Genomic DNA, 21372 nt, shown 5'->3' with positions numbered 1-21372 from the left:
GGGTTCGCCTTTCAATTTTAAATAACTTTATTCACAATAAACATTTCCCCACGTCATTTACTGCGATAAGCTTTGAGGCGATTGATACTGGTGCCGCGTCGACTGACATGGACCGTTACCCATAACATCCATTGCAGATCCAAGTTCTTCCAAAAACAAGTTTCAATAATGCTTTTATAACTTACTAATTAATTGCTTATACTTTTGTTCAAAGTTCTCAACGTTTCTTCCGGTAGATAACAAAAGAATGTTGAAAACTGACCATGGTTCTGTTTCATTCGGCATCTATAAAACAAACAATGTACGAGTAGTCTAAATTATGTTTCGCTTTCTAACATGTTTTAGTGGTTTTATATCGTATGTCGAAAATCAAGCCAGAATGAGTATACTATTCTGAAGCTGTTCTGGTGTCCCAAACGAGGACTTCAAATGCAAGAAGGCCAAACAGTCTACAATACGGCTCAAAAGAATAGCATTCTTGATTCATTGGCTAGTGGAAATGCTGTAACTGGTGGATTGACGCATATTGCTGATGCCCGTGCAATCCTTGGACTCATGCGATTCACTGCTGGTTATTATTTATATGTCTGTGTGGAAGCAAGTGCGATAGCAATCATTGGTGGACATCATGTTTTTCATGTGGAAAAGACAGAATTAATTCCATTGACTTTACATGCTACAACTGTTTCTAACGAGGAAAAATGGTATGGAAAAGATGAACCTGCGAGATCATTTTATCCTTCTTTGGCTAACACATTAGGTTTATGACATGCATTCAGCGTTTGGACTTGTCAAAGGCATTTTACTTTAGCTATACGTACGACCTTACTCAAACGACTCAGTACAATTTTACGCACCCGCGTTTACAGAATGGTGTGCGAGAAATGTTTATGTGGAACCGTCACATTTTGAAACCACTTACTGCTATCTTTGGGTTTGACTCGCCTTGGTGCATTCCCATCATCCATGGTTTCGTTGACCAAGCAAGTAAGCGATAAGCAATACATCTGCACGTATTCTTCTTTTACTAATTTACTTAGAACTAATTAGTTGTGGTAAACTAATTCTGGTCACATTAATTGCTCGACGATCGCGGCATTTTGCCGGTGCTCGTTATTTGAAACGTGGCCTAGAGGAAAATGGTTTCGTGGCCAACGAGGTCGAAACGGAACAGATTGTTTCTGATGGTTCAGTCTCATCATTTCCGTCTGACGTGAAAACGAACGGATACCCTGGCTATACGAGTTATGTGCAGCACAGAGGAAGCATCCCATTGTATTGGTCTCAAGATTTCAACAACATGACGCCGAAACCACCAATTGATATTACCCTTCGAGACCCGTTTTATTCTGTAACAGCACTTCACTTTGATCGACTTTTAGGACAGTATGGTTCCCCGTGTATTGTTCTTAATCTCATCAAGGCGAAGGAAAAAATTAGACGGGAGGGAATTTTGCTGGATGAATATGAGCGTGCAATTGCATACTTAAACCAATTTCTCCCGGAAGACAAGAAGATTCAGTATCTTGCTTGGGATATGTCGAATGCGGTAAAGAGGTTTGTTGTTATTCACTGACGAAGCAATCATCGATTAACTATTAATGTGTATCAGAAATCAACCTGTCATTAAGGTGCTCGAGCGAATGGCAGACTACATTATTAAACAAACAAAGTTCTTTTCTACTGCTACGAGCTTCGAACCAGCTAGCTTTCAAGAGGGTATTGTTCGTGTGAATTGCATTGACTGTCTTGATCGGACGAATGCGGCACAATTCATTATTGGAAAAACAGTGTTTGGACATCAATTGTACAAATTAGGTGTGATATCTTCGCCAAAGCTTTTTTATGATTCAAATGCAGTACGCTTGTTGACTGAGATGTACCATAATCACGGCGATGCCATTGCCTTACAGTACGGAGGATCGTTGCTTGTAAATACTTTACAAACATATCAACGGAACAACCAGGTTTGTTTTTACAAAACCACAACGACATTGTTTCAAACTAACTTAGTGATAGTGGTCAAGCACTTCTCGCGATCTTATAGAAAGTATCAAGCGATTTTACAGTAACACTTTCGTGGATGTCCAACGTCAAGAAGCCATAGATTTGTTTCTTGGAAACTTCACAACTCAGGGAAAGAATTTTAGTGTTGGTTCTGTGCCAAGAGAGTGTGTTAGCAAGCGATTCCATGACGGATTGGTTGTTCGACGAAACTATCAACATTGGTGGACTCCTTTATACATCAACATGCATTTTCGATTACGCCGGTGGTCGTTGGAGTATGCGGAAAATTCTAAACATGCCTCAAGTTCTCGAAGTTATGACGAGTTGTACATGTCTTCAAAATTTACTGGCCTTCATGAGTTACTATTGTTTAACATGTATTCAAATCTTTATATCGCCCCATCAAGCTTCTTCCCTATGCTCACGAGCACCATACTTCCTTTGTCCACATTTAATACTACAGTTAATGAACACGGTCTTAATCCATTTTTGCGTCGTCGAAAACCTGCAGAACAAGCTGTTATTAGCCAGCCATACAAACGCGACAGACAAAAGCGCAGCGGGAAGAAGAATGGAGGTCGCGGACATCGCCGGGGTTACTCTTCAGCTTCTAACTATACCCATCGGTCACGAAAGTCTACGCACATGTGGGAGTCCATTGACATCAAGAAGGAAGACTTGGATAAATACGAATTGTTTGTTGAATTCAAAAACTCTGCTTCTGAGAAGCTGTCTTCTAAGAGCAAGTCCGAGCACTCGACTGACGAAATGGTGTCGCTGGTTCAGAAAGACCTGAGCGAACTAGTTGTTAGTGATGCCCGTGTGCTTGATTACAAAGCTTATTTCGAGACTGAAAAACGACTGAGCGAAGCTAAACGCTCAACTGACATTGCGCCAGCTGAAACAATCGCTTTTTACAGTTTTTGGTTAACGAATTACAAGTGATTACGCCTTTTATATGTATAATCGATATTTATAATGATAATGATATTGTTTCTATGCCTAAAAATCGCAGAGTGAAAGTTAACTCTTATTGTGTAATTAACCCTTTAACAAATTGCTCGCACTCTGCTATGGAAGCATTTGTGTGGTCAAATTGCCATTCAATAAGCTGAGAAAGTAGGTCCTTGATTTGGGGTCCGGCTTTGATTTTTAGTAAACTGGCAATTTGTTTTCCCTGGCGAAGTTAGTTGGATGAAAGCTAACAGAATAACATACATTAAGAACGGGTTTTAGCTGGTATGCATTTTCAAGTTGTAGTGCTTGTACTTTATTAAAGAAACCCATGTACTTCTGTTTGACTTGATCTTTGTTATCAGGCTGTTTCAAAAATTCTAAATACTGTGCCCACAAGATGGCCTGTTTCCAATTAGCATCAAGCGAGCGGATTAATACACCATAAAAAGATGCCGGTAGTTCGTAAGCCGCTTTGTGTGCCCGATTCACCGAGTCTGTGATACTGTCTGTGTTTGAGTAAAGGTAATCTTGATAATTTGCAACACTGTTTCCCAATTTAAGACTTTCTTTTGCCAAAAAATAAGGAAGCGTCTTGTATTGTTTGCCTTGAGCAAGAGTTACATATCGCCACGGAAGAAAGGCTATAGCCAACCACATCATATATATATCGTCGACTGAAAGATTTTTATATGCAGGGTCCGAAACAATTAACTGTTGGAAGAGACTTGTCGCTGAAAAGATATCAATGTTTGTCGCGGATTTGGTTCCTTGAAGTTTCGACTGAACATCAGGAAGCGGACCAAATATAGCGTCAGCAATGTGTAATTGATAGCTTAAATCAACAGCAAGCTTTGCATTTTTGTCTATTTAAAGGTTGTTAGCAAACAGATACGAATCACATAAAACTCGAAGAGACAAGTAAGCGTACTTTTAAGCATCTTCTCCACTTCTGTTCCAATCCTCTCTCTACTTATACTGTGGAGTAGAGTATGCTGCACCGCTGGATTTTGAATGCCGGCTTGTGTTTCAGGATGTATGCTGAACTGAAACTTGCTTGCAAAACGAATACAGCGAACGGCACGCAGGGCGTCATCAGAAAATGTTTCCATAGCTGGTAGAGGTGTCTGAATCACTTTTTTTTCAAGATCCTCTAAACCCATTTCTGTGAAATCTTCAACAGAGCGTGTATGGATATTGTAGAATAAAGAATTAATTGTAGTGTCTCTCCGGAGCGCATCTTCGAGCGGGGTTCCAAACTTACATATTGTTAGTTGTCATTTTAATTGATCGAAGGATAGTTACCTTGTTCTCTTCAGAATGATGTGTGTAAGCATGCGAGCGTAATCCGACGAAATCGACATCTATTCCGAACAAACGGCCAGTAGCGGTCTCCAAATGTTTTGATTTAGAAGGATTGGCATCGATTCTTACTACACGACCACTATTTTGAATATTGTTTTGCTCACAGTATCTGTGAACCAGCTGGGCAAACTCGAAGCCGGACATGCAATCAACAGCAACGTCTATATCATGACAAGGAATCGATAGAAGCTACGCGTTTTTCTCTATGTTAGTAAAGTATGTATGCATTGTTGAATTGAATGGAAGCAACTTCATACCTTGTCACGAACCCAACCTCCAGCAATACGTAAAGTCGGTGTTTTGTTTTCCGGACATTGTCGCGATACTGCGTCAAGAAGGTTGCATATTTTGATTTCTGTGTCATCAAGTGCAACAGTAACATGCTGAGAAGAACTTTTAATATGCGACATTTTATAATAACGACTTAAGAAAGTAGAAGGTAAAAAAGCGTTAAAGTTACTAGAAATATGAGAACCTAATCCAAGTTTGAGACCCTTCAACAGCTTTGACATGCAGAAACGATAGTTTTTGTTAATGAAAATGCCTTAAAGTTGGCTCTTGGTATAGACCCTTTTTAGTACTAGGTAAGCTAAGACGGTATGTATAAATGGAAGAAATCGGTATATGGTATGCCGATTTAGCACATCAATAGTGATTATGGAGCTGTTTTGTGATGATTATAAATCTGTTATTTTCGTTCTTGCCCGTTATAAGAAAGTGTAATATCAACAATGAGCAACTCGACAGTTTCTATGAAACTCAGACGGAAAATCAGGAAGTGAGGAATTATAAACAGTTGCATTTAAGGAGGTATTTTGAAAATCTTCAATAGCTGATTAGTATTCCATTGGATATTTTTTAATTAATCATTTTTAAAGATTTTAATAATTTTTTTTGGGAGAAGATTGGAGAGACAAGGTTTGTATTTATATAATTGATTAAGGAACTTTAATATTTTCTCTAATTGTATAAATTCGTTCAGTTATTCACTGAGTATCTTTATTTTTGTCAAGTGCCAAAGTTTCTCTAAACTACAATACACTGCAATAAAATAAAATAAAAAAAAACAAAAAAAAATTATGGGAGCCACATACGTATACTTTCCCAAACAAGGGAGTAATATTAAATACATTCATACATTCGATATTTCTGCCATTCGCAATTTACCTACAAATCAGTCGTATCTTTTATCTAAGCGAACCTTAATGACCAACGCCATAAGTTCATTTACATTAACTCAAAAAAAAAAAAAAAAAGAAACAAGTAACGAAAATAAACTATGCATAGTAAATGACGAATCTTTAAAGGTTAAATGAAACGCGATTAAGAATTCTCATATAACTTTCTCCTCACTAAATCTCACTAAAACTCGCAAAATCAAAAGTTGCTCCACCAAATCTGTATTTACACTCGCCAAATCAATCCTGCAGTTCCCCTACTACGCAAATTCTGCTTTTTTTGAGTATTTACGCTGAATTCTGGCTCAATGGCAAGAGGGAGCCGTAATAGAAGCAAGGAATCACGTTCTAAGAAACGTCAGGAGCAAGAACAGGAGCTCCAGGACCTTGAGGAGCGTGTTTCTTCTTTTTCTGAAGTTGTTGATCATTTTGAGGATTTACCACTTTCACAACCTACAAAAAGTGCATTGAAGAACGCTCACTTTGTAAAATGTACAGATATCCAAAAGAAAGCGATCTATGTCGCTCTAAAAGGACGCGATATCCTCGGTGCTGCTAAAACTGGTAGCGGTAAGACGCTTGCATTCTTAATTCCCGTCATTGAAAACCTGTATCGCAGAAAGTGGACACCTTATGACGGTTTGGGAGCTCTTATTATTTCTCCTACGCGTGAACTTGCCATGCAAACATTTGAAACTTTGGTCAAAATTGGTCGTCTTCATTCGTTTTCAGCTGGTCTAATTATCGGTGGAAATGATTATAAACAGGAACGAGATCGCCTTTCACGTATGAACATTCTTGTTTGCACACCTGGTCGACTTTTACAGCACATGGATCAAGCTATCAATTTCGATACCTCGTCTTTGCAGATGCTGGTTTTGGATGAGGCAGACCGTATTTTGGATATGGGTTTTCGTAAAACGCTGGATGCCATTATCACATCGTTACCCAAGAAAAGGCAAACAATGCTCTTCTCTGCCACACAAACTTCGGTGAGCGATTTGGCTCGCTTGTCTTTACATGATCCCGATTACATTTCAGTACATGAACACGCTGATCATGTCACTCCTGACAATTTAAACCAGTTTTATCTTGTTGCACCGCTCCCAGAGAAACTGGATATATTATTTGGATTCATTAAAACTCATTTGAAGTTGAAAATTATCGTTTTCTTCTCATCCTGCAAACAGGTTAGATTTGCTTTTGAGTGCTTCAAAAGATTACGGCCCGGTGTGCCACTGATGCATTTACACGGTAAACAAAAGCAGGCATCTCGTACAGAAATTGCAGCCAAGTTTACTTCCACAAAGAACGCCGTCCTTCTTTGCACAGATATCGTTGCCCGTGGTCTTGATTTCCCGGCAGTCGATTGGGTAGTACAGGTTGATGCTCCTGAGGATGTACAAACTTACATTCATCGTGTTGGTCGTACTGCTCGTTTTGAGCGCGGCGGTAATGCGTTGCTCATGCTCCTTCCTTCCGAGGAAGCATTTTTAAAACGTTTGGACTCGAAGAAGGTCCCAATTGAGCGCATTAACATTAAGGAAGGTAAAAAAACTAGTATCCGAAACAACCTTCAAGCACTATGTTTCAAAGATCCTGATCTAAAATACCTCGGACAGAAAGCTTTTATTTCATATGTGCGTTCTGTTTTCCTGTTAAAGGACAAGGAGGTTTTTAAAGTGGACGAGCTTCCCACAGCTGAATTTGCGGACGCTTTGGGTCTTCCCGGCACTCCGAGAATCAAGTTTCTTGAAAATCGCAAATCCAATGCTTCAATTAAGAAAAAAGAAGGTAAAACGGCACTGGAAGCTAGTGACGAAGAAGAATCCGCTTCCGACGATGAGGAAGAGGCTAGTGATGCATCTGAATCGTCGGAGGAAGATGAAGTCAACTCCTCGAAGAGAACTATTCGCAGTAAAGTTGACCGAATGTTTGAACGTAAAAATCAAGGCATTTTGGCTGAGCACCGTGAAAAATTACTTGAACGTTCATTCAGCGGTGCTGTTGCTTCTGACAGTGACTCGGATGAGGACTTCATGCGTCTTAAACGAGTGAGTCATGATTTAGATGATGAAAAGAAAGAAAAACCTTTCTTAATCGATTCTAAACGAAAGGAGAAGGTTGCAACTCACAAAAAGACACTCCTTAAATATAGACCAAATCCGGAGAAGCTTGTTTTTGATGAGGAAGGTAACGCAGTTCCTTTCTACGCTGTCAATAACGAGGACACTTTCCTGAAGGATGGTGCTGTCGCTGAACAAATTACTTCACATTTGCAAAAGGAACGGGAAGCTCTGACACAAGCAGATCTTCAAGACAAGGAGACAGTTCGGGAGAAGCGACGTGAAAAGAAGCGGATTCGCAAAGAAAAAGAGCGTGCAGCAAATGGCTTTGCTGACGATATTGACAAAGATGATCTCGGTAGTGGAAACGATTCTGCTGCCTATGAATCGGAAGGTGCTGAAGAGGAAGCAGTACCGGTCAAGAAACAAAAGAAATGGTTCCAAGTTGACGAGCCTGAAGTTGACAGAAATATTGTTGAGACCGAAATGCCTACGACTTTAGAGGACCAAGAAGCGTTGGCTCTAAGATTGCTTGAAGGTGCTTGAAATTCTTCGCCTCCTTCGCAGCAAAAAAATAACTCATCATTTTGGGATTGAAACCTATGGCGGAATACCATTTTGTGCATTTCATAGGAAATAAACAGTGTTTTGGATTAGGGTTTATAGAGGCTATCATATTTAATTATACAAGTATTCCATTCAAAAAGTCAAAACATTGTAATTATCATAAATACGTATATTTTTTACTCTATAAGAACATAAAAATCACTAGTAAATCATAAACATTAGTATCGTGATTCTCTTTTTTAAGAAAGTGTATTTAGCAAAATCACGTATTTAAGACAGTTCAGAAAGTTTCGCTTGCAAATTTGAGAAAGTTTCAAGAAATTCTTTTGTTTCAGAAGTTGTCTTCCTCGATTTAGCATCTTTCACGAGTCCAAACCATTCTGAATTTTCAGACTGAGGCATTGTTTCAGCAAACCGGGTATAATCTTCAAAGGAATTAAGTACAGGTAACACCAAGTTTGACGAGTCACTTAAGGACAAGTTGCATGCTGGAGAAAGGGACTCTTCACGTAGAAGTTTGGCGATGATAGTGTTTAAAACTCTTGTGTCATTTTCATCAGACACCTTTCCTCCATATATGACTCGAGACAAAAGTAATTGAAACGCATCCCATGGAACCAATACGTTTGGAGAATTCACACGTTTTTTTGAGCTTAAAGCCCATTCTTCAACTAGCTTAATTGACAAAGACAGATCAACTTCATTGAAGTCGTAAGGCTTTGACCAACCCAACGAACCATAATCAAGTCGGCGAAGGAACACTGCGTAAATCCAGCAAACAAGAAAACACACCCTTTCTTCAAGAGCAGAAAAGCTCGAAGTGTGAAATTCATGTGCTCGTATAAATGAAGATAGAAAAAGCTGTTTCAAATTAGAAGCGCCATCGTATATAAGAAAACGGGACTGATAAAACAAATCAGTTGGCGGACTGGATGATAGCTCCAAAGTTAGTATAAGCCGAAACGATTTCGACTTTTTCAAAGAAGAAACATAAGGGAGGAGTTGGTTTAGGATATTTATTGACAAGTGTACATTCTTAAGAAGAACCATTCCACCTCTCTTTGATGCATCAGAGATTGCATTCATTGCTTCAGTTTCACTTTCTGATGAACCCAATGAGATACTGTGAAACTGAACTTGCAGCGCCTGTATGCATTCTTCTGCATATGAACTAGCATCATGCCCTGGAACAGAAGCCAACAGTAAAGGAATGTCTGGGGAAGACTCTTCTTTAAGCGATTGAAGAAGATCAGTTCGATTGGACAAATTGTATGAATCTCCAAATACAGTACTTAAGAAAATCTGAAGCTGCTCCAAAAACCTTTCCCTAACAAACGTTCGATATAGAATAAGTTTTTGTAATAGAAATTCTTGTTTAGCAGTCTTTTCCTTTGGTATATCACAGTACAATTGTGATATGCTTTTTTCGTCAATTGTGGTTGATGCTACAAGCTTATTGACAATATCGTTAGGTATTATTCCAGACTCGCGTATATGTGCCAACATATCCTCTGGCTCACCTTTGAATCCGAGGCAAAGCAAAGCGTTCTTATATTGCGGATACTTTAATTGAATCAAAAATAAGGCAAATATATCCTTGTCTTTCATAAAAAGACTAGGCAAGACCGATTCCAGAATATTTTTGAAAAATTCCTCCAAAACAAGTTCAAGAATAGATTGGCCTTGCTGAAGAAACTCTAAATGAACGAGTGATAATGACTTCGAAAACACCTTGTCAACAAAATCTAAGGAAAATTGATACGCGGGAGAAAGACAACTCAACGCGCTTAACAGTTGGTATACTTGTCGACATGCTTGAGCAATCTCTGCGTATTCTGACATTTTTAAATTAATAAGCTCAGTGGCCTTCTGATTCGCAGCAAGTAGCGTCTCCACCTTTTCTGCATCCTCTTTTACTTGCTGCAATGTGGAAATAACCGAGTCATTTTCAAGGATCGTTCCCTGTAATTTGCTAATGGACTCGAGTAAAGTGTCTTCCAAAGTCTTCAACTTTTCGGTGTACTGAGTTTTCAGTCCAAAGTTTTGTTGCAGTTTTTGTCCAATATCAATATTCTCAAGCTTAAGTACCTTATCGATTGCTGACAGTTCTAAGTTATTTGGAGTCAAGCTGTAGTTAACGAAGCAAACGAGGCTTTTTGTCCGGGAGTTAATGAAACAATCCGTTTTCTGTGTGACAAAGTAAACCTGTAGGGGAACATTTATTTCGTAAGTTCTTTTATTGAAGCAGACAGTCACTTTACTAGAAGAATCGTCTGAAGCTTTAGCAAGTACAGAATTTACGATCGGATCCCAAGAATCCGCGTCCTTAACAATTAAAGGAGTGCGGAATTGGAGCGCTGCTTCAAATTGCTTAACAAAGGCTGCACTCAAAAAGCTAGTAACAACAGGATGTTGCTTTGCATGAAGATTTTGTAATAGAGGGATAACCCGAGCAGTGGGATCAATAATGAACGGTCGTCGTAGGCTGTTCTCCAACACCGCCATATTCTCTAACTTTTGAGCATCTGTTGAATTGTAGTCACCGGATGTTACTTGAACTAATAACTCAGAGAACGGCAGGTGTTTATTGTAGGAAATATCACACGAATCAAGACATTGCAAGCAATCTTTAATGAATAGATGACGGATAGCAAGGTCTGCGTAGCCACAAAAATCAATATAGAAGGCCAATAAGAGTGTATCGCCGATTAGAAACTCAAGTTCTTTCTCGAAACCTGAAACAGAGACTTCCCATCTTTGTTTTTCGTTGTTTAAAGCTGCAAGAAGCTTTTCACTTTTTTCAATTTTTCTGTTCACATTAACCATCTCTGTCTTTAGCTGTTCAATTTCTTGCAATAATTTTGCATAGTTGGCTCGATAAATTTCAATCTCTTCTTGTAGATTTGATATATCACTTTGTGTCGCTTTCATCGTTTCTTCTGCTTCAGCGTTTTGTTTGGTAAGTAGGTCGATTTCCTGTTCAAGAGGCTTAATGTCATTAACAACCTGAGCATAAGATACTTGGGACTGTACCCAAAGGACCAAGGGACCACATGCCCTACTGGCCCTATTGGCATTTTCATAACTGTAGTTAGGATTATTGAAGTATTTTGTGTTTAGAACTTCAAAAAATCCACGCGGTAACTCTTTCTCCAGTTTGTAGTTTAATATGTTGGGAATTAAATCGTCTTTGCGAAGTAGTGATTGAACGTCTCGCCATGTTTTAAATTTGTAGCCTAAAAGAAAACAAACGGATTCCATAGCAAGTTTCACCGTATCCGGAGGATGTCCCATCGATCGCAATTCTATCAACTGTTGTTTTGATATGCAACTGACCGATTCCTTGGCTTTCAACAATTTAGGCTTGACATCAGCGAGTCTATGCATCGCTTGTTGTTTTCTCGCTTCAATTTCTTTCGAACGTATCTTAAGTACGTTTTCAAATTCAAGAGCCTTTCTCCTGCTATCTTCGGCAATTTCCTTCTTCCCGGCCATCTGTTGCAAACTTTGATTAGCTTCGGTGTCTTTTGCTGTCAGTTCCTGTTCCTTATTCCGTAAAGACTCTTTCAGAATAGCAACTTCCTGATGCGTTTCACAAAGTTTCAGTAAGCCAGTGTCCAAGCGAGAATGACTATGAAGCAAGTGACTATATCTTTTCTTAATTAGGACAAAGAAGTGTCTCAAAAACTCAGAATACCAATTGGCAGGTATGTTAGAGTAAAATGCGCATCGAGATGTATAATTCGTTGGCACTTCACTAACTTCTACAAACGCTTTTGCTAAAGCTAGTGTTTTCTCACGCAAAGCTGAAGCAAAAGAAGGAAGTAAAGGTGTTTTTGCAATGAGGGATTCAAGAGCCGATACTGCTAACAAACGTTTTTCTTCGTAATCCAATGGTGTGAAATAGTTTACAACACATCTGTTAAATAAAGCAGGTGATGCAAGTAATGCCTTTGTGGCGTTCTTTGGATTGTATTCCATAGTTATCATCACATGAAGATTCTCAGAAACACGATTTTTCAGAAAAGTATAGATTTCTTGTTCTGTTTTTAGATCAATATTCTCTGTACTTGCACTAACTTTCGCTTCAGTAAGTAGTTTGTTCCAATCTTCAGCATTGTCGTAAAAGACAGAAAACTCAGAGTTTGCTAACAACGTATTCATTTTTTCAATAAAAAAGGAATTAGGTGTTACAGTGTCATCAATCATGAAACAGACTTTCTCTCCTTGAAGCCCCACTATTTGAATAATCTGTCTCAAATCTGCCTCAAAGTCATCATCTTTATATGATGACCGAAATGGGATTTCAAAGAACTTATAATTGTTCATCCAAGATACAAATTTTAGTATAGCCGATCTTCCAGTACCGCATTCACCCATGAGTAACATATGTCCACGTTTTTGTTGTATGATACGATTCGCATATACTATATGCCGAATTGTTCGTTTAGACAGTACAAAAGGGAATTCACCTTCTTCAGCGTAATAGGTATTGAGCCTACCGTTTAAGAAATCTCTCAATTCCTCAATAGTTACCGTTCGCAATTCCCCGCTTAACCAGGAAGAAAGAATTAACCCAGTTGTGAACGATGTTTCCTCATCAACATTATGAATTGCTTGTTGCAGCTGATAACATAAAAGGTTCAAGACTTCTCTTCGCTCTTCATCATCAATAAGTCGATTGCAAAATAAACGTTCTGCCTCAAAGATTACGCATTGAATCACAGATTTGGTGTGAACTTCAGGAAGGCAACAAATGAGTTCTTCAATACTCTGGAACCAGCGTGTTAAGTCTCTCGGTGATAAAACGAGGCAAGGGTTCTGTTTCATCAAGAAACAATGCCTAAGTTCTATAAAAAAGTTCACCATTCCTTCGCACAAAGAGGACCTAACAGATAGTAATTCAGGAAAATTCCGAAATGCAGAGCAAAGCTTAAGATTGTAGATATGAAGTAGTGATTCTCTTTCTGGATAGTCAATCATGAGAATAAGAAAATGTCTTAATACCCTTTGTGATAGGGTAAATCGCCCATAATCAGAAGACGGATTACAGGCAGCAGCAAATTGTATGTTTTCAATGTAAACTAACTGCTTTCTTTGTGGATGCCAGAAAAACCGTTGTTCAATTAACTGCCGTAAGAAGAACACAGCTGTAGCTTCTAAACGCTTTTCAGTGCTTTGAATATTAACTTCATCACAAAAACACAGCAAATGATTACTCGAAGAAATTGGAGAAAGAGTTAATCCTTTAGATAAAAGTTTGTACGAACAATGTTGTTCAAGCATAGTTAACACAGAAGTAGGAGTAGTTGAACTAGAAAAATTTAAGCATACCAATTCATAATTTGGAAGTCGCTGAATCGTATCAATAAATAGCATTGTTTTTCCGGAGCCAGGAGGACCACATAGTAAAACAGGACTGTTAATGGAAAACGAAAGTTTGATTAAGTCTTGATTTCGAATGGTTTCAGTAGTTGGTATAACAGTATCAAGTGTTCCGATAGAAAGCCCCTTAGGCTTGCCATTAGGAATTTGTTTTTTTAATAGTTTTTGTGTATTTGGATCAACATGATAATCAAGAAGGCTAAGTCCATCTAGCATAATTTCGTCTTCATGGAAAACCTTCATCAAGTAAATTGAGTAATCAACTCTTACGCTTTGAGTACTATCACCAGCGCAAGCAAGCGTAAGATAAATCATAGCATTCCTTCTAATATAGGTCTCAATACTTGAGTAACTTAAGAGGTCCAATTGTTTAGCTGACAAACGCTCAGTTAGTTCAAAGACACAGTGCGGCAACAAGGATAGAAAGAGATCAACAGCTCGGTTCATTGAGAATTGAAGAATGTGTGGAATGGACAGTGAATAATGAAAGCAAGCCTGAAGATCCGAAGAGGAAGACAGTAAGGCTGAAATAGTATTTTTTACATGACGTTTGAAAGTGGAGGAGAGATTGGTTTTTTTGAAAAACATTGCTGCACATCGTTTCGTCTCCTCCCTCTCAAAGAAATAATTCATGTCATTTTGAAAGGAAGACAACTTATCTTGAAGCCTTATCAAATCGGAGTCAAAGAAAACCATACCACACCGAGTTATGGTAGCCCTTGTCACTTTTTCAAGATTATCAATTTCAAACAGAATACGTATGTTCGGAGTAAGGCGCAAACGTTCACCATTCGGAAGCGTTAGAAGCTTATTATCATCTAAGACACTATTAAATGCTTCAATCCAATCTGCAGATATTTCACCATCGAAAATAATCCAATGTTGCTTCTGCATCTCAGACTTCTCATTTAAAAATATTGATCGAAGTATCTTGGTGAACACACCATCACTCCATTCTCTCGTCGCTTTATCGTAATTTCCAATTAGAGCGGCCTTACTAAGAATATTTCCATCAAGTATATAACTTATATACTCAACTCCGGTGACCATACGCAGAGTTTTTAAAAGCATACGAACAGCAGTGCTTTTACCAACTCCGGGTTCACCAATAAGCATAATTCCGTGGTTAACTTGAGAGACCTTGTAGATCTGGATGATTTTTTCAACAAACCCGGCATTAGAAGACAGATTCTCGGACAATATTATTTCATTTGCTTGCTCCTTCAGCTGTTCATCAATTGCAAGTTCGATAACTTCGCTACCGAATATATCATCCTTAATCTTTTTAAAAAGTGTCAAATCAGACCGTATCAATTTTGGCCCAACGAGATCAAGGCAAGCTTCCCATAAAACTTGACCTTCCGTAAATTCAGTTGACGCGCTTTTTATTAGTTCTCTCATAAAGAAACCCGACGCTTTAAGTACTGCTTTAATAGTACGGAGACCAAAATCGTAATGCGAACATGAAGTTAGCTGCTGTTTCGAACAGTCGAATAAAGAAACAATGTTTTTCGCTAAGTGAGAGGCATTCTTAAATCCTTGTGAAAAAAGCGTCACTTCAGTAATCATCGCTTTATCGGGTGAATACATCTGGAAAGAGCGGAATAAACGTTTCAAATTATCTGGAAGTTCCGATCGACCAATGTAACCTGGATTCATGGTAATAAAAAGTGCAGTTCCAGTCTCAACTTTACCAAGAACGCTCGTTCCTGTTTTTGAAGTAGCATTGATTTCTCTTAGTGCTAATTGAATTGATTGAACAAGCTGAGAAACAGCGCTTAGAGTACCTTGCTCTAAACGATTAAACTCATCGAAACAAACCCAGGCTCCCAATTTGCAAATTCCTGTCAAGATGCGTTGCATAGTTTCGAAATGAAATGATTCATCACAGTTGAATACAAAAACTTGGCGTCCCAGATAAGAACCAAGCGCTTTGATGGTTTCTGTTTTACCAGTACCAGCCGGTCCACATGGTGAGCCACCAAATCCCTTGATTAACGCATGACTCATTGCTAAATAGCAATAACCAGTTAGTTCAGTTTGGACCAGAAAATCAGGAGTGCCGATGTATTCGAAGGTATAGGAAAAACAGCAAGTAGCTATTTTGATGTTGATTTCATCCTTCGTTGAAGAAAAGTAAGTACGAATTTGTTCCAACCAAGACAAGCTATCAAGGGAACAAATCTCGTTGCGCTCAAGCTTATTGATCAGCTGAGAAAAATGAATGAGTTCATTGAGAAGTGAACTTGCAATATATAACTGATAGTCATTTAAGTCTCCAATAGTGTTCGTAATCTGATTAATATGATCTAGTGTTGCACGCTTCAGTTGAGTGTAATCTCGCATTTGAATGCACTTCTCGATTTCAGCAGTATAAAAACAGCGTAATGACAGCAATAACACTTGAAGCGGATAATGTAGACACCAGTTGAGCATGCGAGTAGACCTATCGTTTTCAACAAAAGCGTTCATTAGCTCAGTTAGAGAAGAACGAAATAATTGTTGAAGAGTTTCCCGTATTGCTCGCTTTAGGGACTCTAACAACTTCACAACATTAGAATATTCTTTGAGCGAAATGGGATGTTCCAGAATAATTTGTTCGCCTTTATCAGAGCAAATTCCTTGTATGCTTATTGCATTATCATCCGCAATAATATCATCGATACCCGGAATGATCTTTTTCAGATGAGGACGCAACCTATTTAAGTGATCGCCCGTTGTAAGAACTTGCAATAGATCTTGGTCACCCAAAAAGTAAAAAGCGGGAAACTCCTCCCTCATACTTTCAAGATATTCTGTTAGCGCCCTTTCCAGAGTAACTAAAGACTGGTGCAATACAGTCAGCTTCTGTGTAAGAGCAAGTGGATTTTGTAGGGAAGCTATAAATTGACAGGAGCATAACTGATCAATGATTGTGTTAAACTCCACTGTAATATTCGAAAACTGATAGCATTGTCTCGGAAGTAACGCTTGGATGTCAGAATTACAAGAGAAAGCATCTGAGAGGTCAAGCCATAACTTTTGAACCTCGAAGCATGAAGTAAAAAGAGTGTTCATGGAGCATAACCATGTTTCTATTTCTTTAGCAGAATCACAGAAAACATGATAGTATGCTGAATTCTTCATTGACGTTAGAATGCCCAAGTGCTCTTGACTTTTATCAAATAATGTATCCCAACAGACTAAGATGCGTTGATCATCTCGATAGACTTTAAAATGGAAAGTACAATTGTTCCAATATTCTTTTATGTCTTGCAGATGAATATCAACATCATGTTCGCCTTTAGCTGATGAGAGCGTCCGTGCAAACGTATCCGAGTGATTAAAAAGATCGAGAGACAGTAGATCTTTAAGTGAATGGACACGAATTGAGTTATTATCTTGTTGTTGAGACAATTCGGAAAATAGTCTTGCCCAATGTCTTGGCTTAAAATAATCCGCCTTTAATTCTGTTATCATTGGAAGTAAATTCCAATATTGATTAAGTAAACCCTTTGCAACTCCATACGCAGGACACACTCTAGTTTCCACAGGAAGATCCTCTAGTGTAGCAATTAAACGTTTAAGTTCCCGTGCGACAGACTTCACTTCTAAATCATCCCATGAGATATCTTCTAGTTTATGGATAGAAGTATCAACCTGCTGAACAGATAATACTACATTATACGTATGTAAAATATCTTCATAGGTATTTTTTAAGGTTGCCAAATGCGAAAACTCGACTCCAAAAATTGTGCTTGTTTGAGCATATTCATTTGAAGAGTTCTTCAATTCCTCTATAAGAGTAAGGTGTTTTTGAAGTAACTTTGCAGTAAGTCCAAGATCTTCGTAGCTGATATTTAATTTATATGAGTTCCAGTCCGCAATTGCTGCAGATATTTCAGAAAATAACACATTACATTCTTGTTTCACCCTTTCTCGCAAATCATCAATTGACACATCCCTCTCAGTAGCCTTTTGCTCTAGGAGTTGGAAAGTATCTTCAAACCTTTGAGAGACGGTCTCCGATGATACACAAACTTCTAAAGGGGCAGTAGCAAGCAGTGAATCAGCCTTTTTAATTAGTGTAACCTTTTCTTGAAACGATTGCTTTTTTGAAATCATAGTTCCGAGATCAGTGACGAACTCTACAGCATTTTTTGTAGGTAAAGTCACAACTTGAATTCCTTCAAATCTATCTCGACATAAATCGAATTCATGTAACAGAGTTTGGACTTCAAGGGCATACGTATCAGCAACATTCGAAAGTGCCAGGTTTTCAAGCTCATACAATCTATTAAGGGAAAAAGTTTTAGCGTACCGCAAATTAAATCGTACAAAGCCAAAACTTTGAGATTCACTTAACGCAACCAATTGGTTTTTGTAAAATAAACATTGTTGTAAATAAGAAACCCAAAACGCTAAATCATATGAATTTAGCTGCTTTGTATTGGACACTGGAAGATTGAGCAATGGAATCAATTGGATCCACTCAGAATTCATCATTTTCAAATTATTGAAGTAAACGTCCAACGCGCGTAGAGATGAGAGTACATTATCGCAGCTTCGTAGATACAACTCATTAAAAACGGTTGTACTGTCTCCACCGATCTTTTGTTCTAAAGAACTCGAAGGAACTTTCAGTTTTGGCAATTCAAAATATTGTCTCAATAAAACGTTGAAGAAGTCTAAAACATGGCGATAGACTTGCGATAGAGTTGGATTAAATAGCAATGATTTCCCGTCAAATTCAAGATTGACGGGTATAGGAAATAAGTTACTGAAGGAAGCGAGTGAATATCGTTTAATGAGCGTATCAATAAAGGAGTCAGTAACAACAAAATGTGATAGTTTATCGGTCCATAAAGACAAAAGCGTATCAAGTTTCATAGACAATAATTCCAAAACCTTTGTGTTAAGAAGATCAAAGAATAGCTGTACTTTCGTGTAACTTGTGTAATCAAAATTCTCAAGGGTTTCTTGAAATTGCCAAAGTGTAGATCTTAATGATTCGATATCCGAGTATTTATCCAAAAAACAAAAATACTTATCAACTTCGGTCAGAAGGACTGATAGATTGGTAGCCTTATGGGAAAACACACGAACTCTTTGGATGAGCTTATGATAAAAACCAAATGCGCTAGATGGTTCTTCCAATTCGATGGATTTATCGACTTGAGGTTCAAGAAATTTCATCCATGAAACATGAAGTCCTTGGAAAAGCAGGTTTCGAATGTCATCCTCAATATCAGAAATAAGAATCAAGCCATTCACAGAGAAATGTTCCATACTTTCAATGGCTGAGTAACTTTGAAAACAGTCTTGTAAGCCTACGGCATAAGGTAGTACGTGTTGGATTTGCTGGATTTTTTGGAGTATTGGTAACGAGGCCTCTTTTCTCGAAGTTTGATGTTTGCTTGAATTAGAGACACATTTTGCAAGTTCGATGTTAATGCTGACTGTAAGCAAGTAATAACTACTTGAATGATGCTTCTTGGCAATACTTATTAGACATCCATCCAAATTGAGTTTGTTAGATTGGAGGTTTTCTAACACGTTGTCTGCTGTGAGATGTGAACACAACTTTTCTCTGAAGTAATCACATTCGGTTTTCAACTTTGCTCCTTCAGCATAAATAAGCCACGAATCACCCAGCACATCATTGGCGCGCTTCATACGCATATCCAATTGTGCAAGAATTTGTCGAACCCATAGTAATGAACCAGAGTGCGGCGGTATTCCTCTTAAACGGCATATGGCATCAACAGATTTTCTTGAAATATTCGAGCTATATTTGCTCTTCAGTTGTTGTATATCATTCTTTATGCAGTTGATTAGACGACATTGGTGTTCCAACATAGCGTTTTGAATTCGCGTACGGTTTAGATACACTCTATAGTTCATATAAACGTCGTACAATTCATCCGTCGATTTTGCATTAAGGAGTAAATTTCGCAAACAAGAAATAATCACATCTTCAATTTTTATAACAACACGGCTGTACTCACTCGTCTGGGAATGCCAAGTCTCGCTGTTCGCATCTGAGGATTGAAAATAACGATCAAGAACGATAGAATCGTAAGCGCTTTTAAGTGAAAGTACAGCGCTTTCGTCTAGAAATTGAGAATTTATCGATGTATCGTAAAGGGCAGTGATAAAGGATTCATGGTGAAGACGAAATTCACGCACAGTATCGAGTTTATCGAGCAGCCATTTAAAGTTTGTGTCGAGATTTTTTACGGAGAAGGGCTCTTTTCTCTTCCGTATCACGCTTCTTGCTAGTACTAAGAATTCATTTAGTTCAGTATTCCACTTGTGGATGACATTTTTCGCTGATTCCAATCGGAAAAGGAATTCTTCCAGTGAAGTACACAGTAAAGTCTTGGGTTCCATGATTCTAATTACGGAAATAATGAAAGATTCTGTAGCTGAATTAATGAATGTGATTGTACGCTTCAGCGGGTAGCCAGAGTTTTTCCAACGCTTCCGGACGTGATTTGAAGCTTGCTCGATAGCAGCTTGTAAAGATGAAAATGTCCCGGCAATACTCATAGCGCTTAATGGGAACTCTGAAAGAAAGGTGTTATAAGCGACGACTTTCTCATAAGCACTTTGAATACCAGTATCCGCTAAAAACGATATTGTCGCATGAAACCGTTTTGCGTGTTTTAAAACCTCTAATGTCAGTACTATCCCGTCGTTATGCAATTGAGCCTCGATGTCCCGCAGCGAGGTTGCTAATGATTTGTAAAAAGTGATTTCTTGGGCAGCTGTTCCCTGGACTTCCTCAAGAAGAAAATTTGTAACACCCTGTATCGATTTAATCCATGAGTTTACGGTGCTTTGCAAGGCATTCAAAAATTTGGGATCTTCAAGAAGCTCTACCGGGATACAATCAATTGTAACAGGGGTATTCGATGCCTTGGCCGAACATACCGCTTCGTGAATTCTCGGATGAACGAGGAAGTGTATAGTTGGAACGCTGTAATCATCCTGCAAACGAGCCAACAATGCCTCTAATTCTGCAATCTTTTGCTTCGTAAGATAGACATTTGTCTGCGTGCCCCGATCGCGCTCGGAACTATTAGTGTGCTTTGTAATCGTTTCAAAAATAGGATGAAGCACCAAACTGACATACTTTTGAAGTAAGTTTAAGCCCCCAGATGGATCGACAGAGTTTCCATGTGTGCTTGGTGTTTTGGGTAATTTCACAACTAAGAGCTGCTCATTATATGATAAAGAAGGGTCAGGTGTAGGGAACCGTTTAATTACAGCTACAGCCGCAATAAATTCCAACGAGTCCTCCAATTTTGTGACCCACAGTAAACGATAGTTTGATGTTGTATTGCTTTGAACAAGATCATCCTTAAAATCAGACCGTGAAACCAATTGCAACTCAGTTAACGCGTCATCTGTCCGAACAAGATACGCAGCAGACGTGGAAGGGTCGTGAATAAAGTCCTCAAATTGTTTCATGAGCTGCTCGAGTTCTACAGAAGAAATGCAATCAGTTAAACGGGCGGTGTCTATCAAAGGCTGAAGGACAGAGCACTCAAAGAATCGCTGTAGCAGGTCCATTTGGTCAACAGAAATCTCATTCATCTTGCTAATTGGAGTCGGTACGGCAAACGAAGCAGCACTGACACTCTTCATGATTTAAAAGAGACCAAAAGATCTAGCAGACAAAAACCTACACCCTGTATCGTAGTTATGAGTTGGTAAATGAACATGGCTGCATAAAATTTACAGAAAACATTGTGAAAACAAAGAAATGCACACAAAGAACGAGCCCGTAGAGCTGGTCGCCGTTGGATACGTCGTGTCGGTACACGTCAATTAAGGTTATCATAGACGCGACACCGCATTTTGTA

The 21372-nt window shown here is 38.6% G+C and overlaps 4 protein-coding genes across 4 annotated transcripts; 2 read left to right on the top strand and 2 right to left on the bottom strand.

Annotated features, from left to right (window-relative positions):
* Positions 1 to 109: 109 nt before the first annotated feature.
* SJAG_02289 (inositol polyphosphate phosphatase) lies at positions 110 to 3053 on the top strand. The gene is made up of 6 exons (XM_002173463.2): positions 110 to 301; positions 346 to 704; positions 761 to 987; positions 1041 to 1557; positions 1613 to 1967; positions 2020 to 3053. Exons 1-6 carry the CDS (start codon positions 248 to 250, stop codon positions 2950 to 2952), a joined length of 2445 nt encoding a protein of 814 aa, XP_002173499.1. The 5' UTR covers positions 110 to 247; the 3' UTR covers positions 2953 to 3053.
* Positions 2958 to 5318, bottom strand: SJAG_02288 (tRNA nucleotidyltransferase). Its single transcript, XM_002173462.2, has 5 exons — positions 4584 to 5318; positions 4267 to 4515; positions 3893 to 4220; positions 3226 to 3827; positions 2958 to 3184 (listed from the first exon to the last, which is right to left on the bottom strand). The coding sequence occupies exons 1-5, from the start codon at positions 4836 to 4838 to the stop codon at positions 3038 to 3040; spliced, it is 1581 nt and encodes a 526-aa protein (XP_002173498.2). The 5' UTR covers positions 4839 to 5318; the 3' UTR covers positions 2958 to 3037.
* A 420-nt stretch (positions 5319 to 5738) lies between these two features.
* SJAG_02287 (ATP-dependent RNA helicase Hca4) lies at positions 5739 to 8347 on the top strand. Its single transcript, XM_002173461.2, has one exon. It carries the CDS (start codon positions 5813 to 5815, stop codon positions 8114 to 8116), a length of 2304 nt encoding a protein of 767 aa, XP_002173497.1. The 5' UTR covers positions 5739 to 5812; the 3' UTR covers positions 8117 to 8347.
* SJAG_02286 (dynein heavy chain Dhc1) lies at positions 8124 to 21288 on the bottom strand. Its single transcript, XM_002173460.2, has one exon. The coding sequence runs from the start codon at positions 21152 to 21154 to the stop codon at positions 8408 to 8410; it is 12747 nt and encodes a 4248-aa protein (XP_002173496.1). The 5' UTR covers positions 21155 to 21288; the 3' UTR covers positions 8124 to 8407.
* Between the last annotated feature and the right edge of the window lie 84 nt (positions 21289 to 21372).

The sequence above is a fragment of the Schizosaccharomyces japonicus genome, assembly GCF_000149845.2.
Source record: "Schizosaccharomyces japonicus yFS275 unplaced genomic scaffold supercont5.1, whole genome shotgun sequence".
NCBI lineage: Eukaryota > Fungi > Ascomycota > Schizosaccharomycetes > Schizosaccharomycetales > Schizosaccharomycetaceae > Schizosaccharomyces > Schizosaccharomyces japonicus.
Note: the sequence above shows the minus strand (reverse complement) of the source record. Positions and strands in the feature narration are given on the sequence as shown.